The 2,496-nt window shown below is 32.6% G+C and overlaps 1 protein-coding gene across 1 annotated transcript; it reads left to right on the forward strand.

Annotated features, from left to right (window-relative positions):
- The first annotated feature begins 710 nt into the window (after positions 1–710).
- LOC133037745 (protein LEAD-SENSITIVE 1-like) lies at positions 711–2,262 on the forward strand. The gene is made up of 2 exons (XM_061115205.1): positions 711–974; positions 1,264–2,262. The coding sequence occupies exons 1-2, from the start codon at positions 881–883 to the stop codon at positions 1,785–1,787; spliced, it is 618 nt and encodes a 205-aa protein (XP_060971188.1). The 5' UTR covers positions 711–880; the 3' UTR covers positions 1,788–2,262.
- The last annotated feature ends 234 nt before the right edge of the window (positions 2,263–2,496 follow it).

The raw sequence follows: 2,496 nt of genomic DNA on the forward strand, positions 1-2,496 counted from the left end.
CTATCTGTAGGGACCAAAATAATTAATAAAGTCACTGCTGATATAATTTTTCAATATTAGTCGACCATCATATTCAATGTCAGTCGAACTCATGGACTTGGTCAAATTGGAAGACTTGGAAAAATCTAAGGTAACCTTTTGTAATTATGTATTTATGTATAAATTATTATTTGTCTACATGACGAAGACATTATAAATAATATTTTATTATACAGTTATATATATTACAAAATATATATATAAGAAAATCAAAGTATTTTATTAAATTATTATTGATTCTAATACAAAATGATAGAAGAAAAGAATATAAAAGATTTGAAAAAAATAATAATAAATAGCAGTAATCAATTTTGTTTATTTTTTAAAATGCATGTGAGTGACCGCAACCACAAGTTATTAGCTAGTGTTTTGGAAAACTGGGTTCCTATAAAAATAAAAGTCTTAAAAGACATTAAAGAAGTTGTGTAGGTAGAGAGTGGTGCTGCATGTTCCTGTGAAGTTGTGGAGGAATTTCTTGGATGCGTGAAACAGTACCCTACTTGATTCGAAAATTAAAGTCCTACAATCGCATACCAATTAATGGTCCACACCTTTTGTTGTGAACTTGCAAAGCACTTCACATGTGAACAACACTTAAATATTCTACACAATACTTTTCTCAAATTTGGGTCAAATATTATAACGCCACAATTTTTATTTATTTATGTATGAATAATTATTATTCCCAAACTAGGCTGACGATATATATATACATACGCAGAATACCAATATTATTAATCATTATTTTTTATTGCTTTTAGTCTTGTGAGAGAAAAGAGAAAGTGAGATAAATATTTATATATATACATATAAGTACTTCATTCAGAAAAATATTATAATTATGGATTTATTATCGCACAAAATTGACAAGAGCAGTTTGAAGATTGGAGATCACATCTACACTTACAGAAACCTACACACATGCACCATTCATGGTCAGTTTATATGTATAAATATATATATATATTTCTCTTATATATACATTAGCTATATATAGCTACTCTATCTTATAATAAAATAGAAAAATAATAAAATTTAAATATAGTATTTAAATACAAGTTGTTATTAATTTAATTGTGACTCTCAGACCTTTTAGTCATAATATTAAAATGATAATTTATAATTAGTAACAATTTTTTATTTTTCGTCACAAGTTTTGTTGTGACTAAAAATCAAATTTTTTATAGTGTATACATACGCAATAATTGTACGAAATGGTTACAGGAATTTACGTGGAAAACGATCGAGTGATTTACTACAAAAGTAAGAACAACAAAAGCAAATATAGCGGAAATTGTGAAAGGTGTGGATACAATCCAACAAGGAGTAGAGGAGTGGTGAAATCGTGTTTGGAGTGTTTCCTTCAAGGCCACGGGCTGTACCTGTTCCAGTACGGAGTCTCCGATGCCCATTGCTTGATTTGGCGATCGGGAACATGCCACACTGGGTCGCGGATAGATTATCGTCCTACTATTGTTAATAATGCGAAGGAGATGCTGAAGGAGAGTGAGAGTAGTAGATTAATGCTAAATAACAATCTCATTAATGGGTGGTACGATTTTTCCGACAAAAACAGCATGTGCTTCGCGCTTATGTGCACGAAGACGAAGAGAAATATTACGACATGCATACAAGAGATTTCTGGCTTGTCTAAATTGCGTGTCCTTGTGCTTGGATTGCCTGTTGTTGGGGCGTTCTCTGATTTTTCAATTGATCCGATCATTGATATCATAAAATTTATAGGATAAATCACTAATAGCTAGCACATGCAATACTGTGGGGTGTGTACTACATAATTTTAATTTTGTTAAGCAGTCTGCTAATAAGGTTGTGTATGTACTGGCGCAATCTTCTCTTGTGGAGGTTGACCATACTTTTAGTACGTAGTGTTACTTTACCTACTGTAATTGCTTCCTTAGTTTGCCTCTCGCCTGGGGCACTTACCCTGTGTTTGAATCCTGTCGATGTTAATTTGTGTAAGTGTTTTGATCAGGTTGTGTTTTGCTTTTGTCCTCGGTCTGAGAATAGAGTGGCTGATGCCTTAGCCGGTTGGGCAAGAGGTTCTAAGTCTGGTTCTCAAGGTGTGTTAAGGGACATTGCCCGTGTGGCAATGACTTTGTTCTAGTTTTGCTTTCAATAAAAAGATTTATTTAGCAAAAAAAAAAAAAAAAATTACTTCCTTAGTTTTGGAAGACTTGAATTAATGAAGTTTTTGTTAGACTTTTATTTGGGCTTACATTAAATTTTATTGGTTTTATTAAAACTTGGGTTGATTAGATAGTTCTTTGCTGTGTTAGCCCATGTTGTTGGTGATCAATTGTTAATGGGCTTAGCATCTGTGTGTAAAGTCTAGGTGAAGCAGAAGTGTGGGCTTTTCTAGTTAACTGAAGCCTTTGATGAGCAGGCCCAGTCCAACTAGGGTTTTGTAGCTAAGTCCCCTCCCTAACTCTATAAATA

This window comes from Cannabis sativa, chromosome 5 (genome assembly GCF_029168945.1).
Source record: "Cannabis sativa cultivar Pink pepper isolate KNU-18-1 chromosome 5, ASM2916894v1, whole genome shotgun sequence".
Lineage (NCBI taxonomy): Eukaryota > Viridiplantae > Streptophyta > Magnoliopsida > Rosales > Cannabaceae > Cannabis > Cannabis sativa.

Excerpts from the sequence above, each read along its gene's own strand:
- LOC133037745 (XM_061115205.1), top strand. The coding sequence starts at position 881 with ATGGATTTATTATCGCACAAAATTGACAAGAGCAGTTTGAAGATTGGA. Across the intron at positions 975-1,263 it reads ACACACATGCACCATTCATG|GAATTTACGTGGAAAACGAT; the intron begins GTCAGTTTATAT and ends AAATGGTTACAG.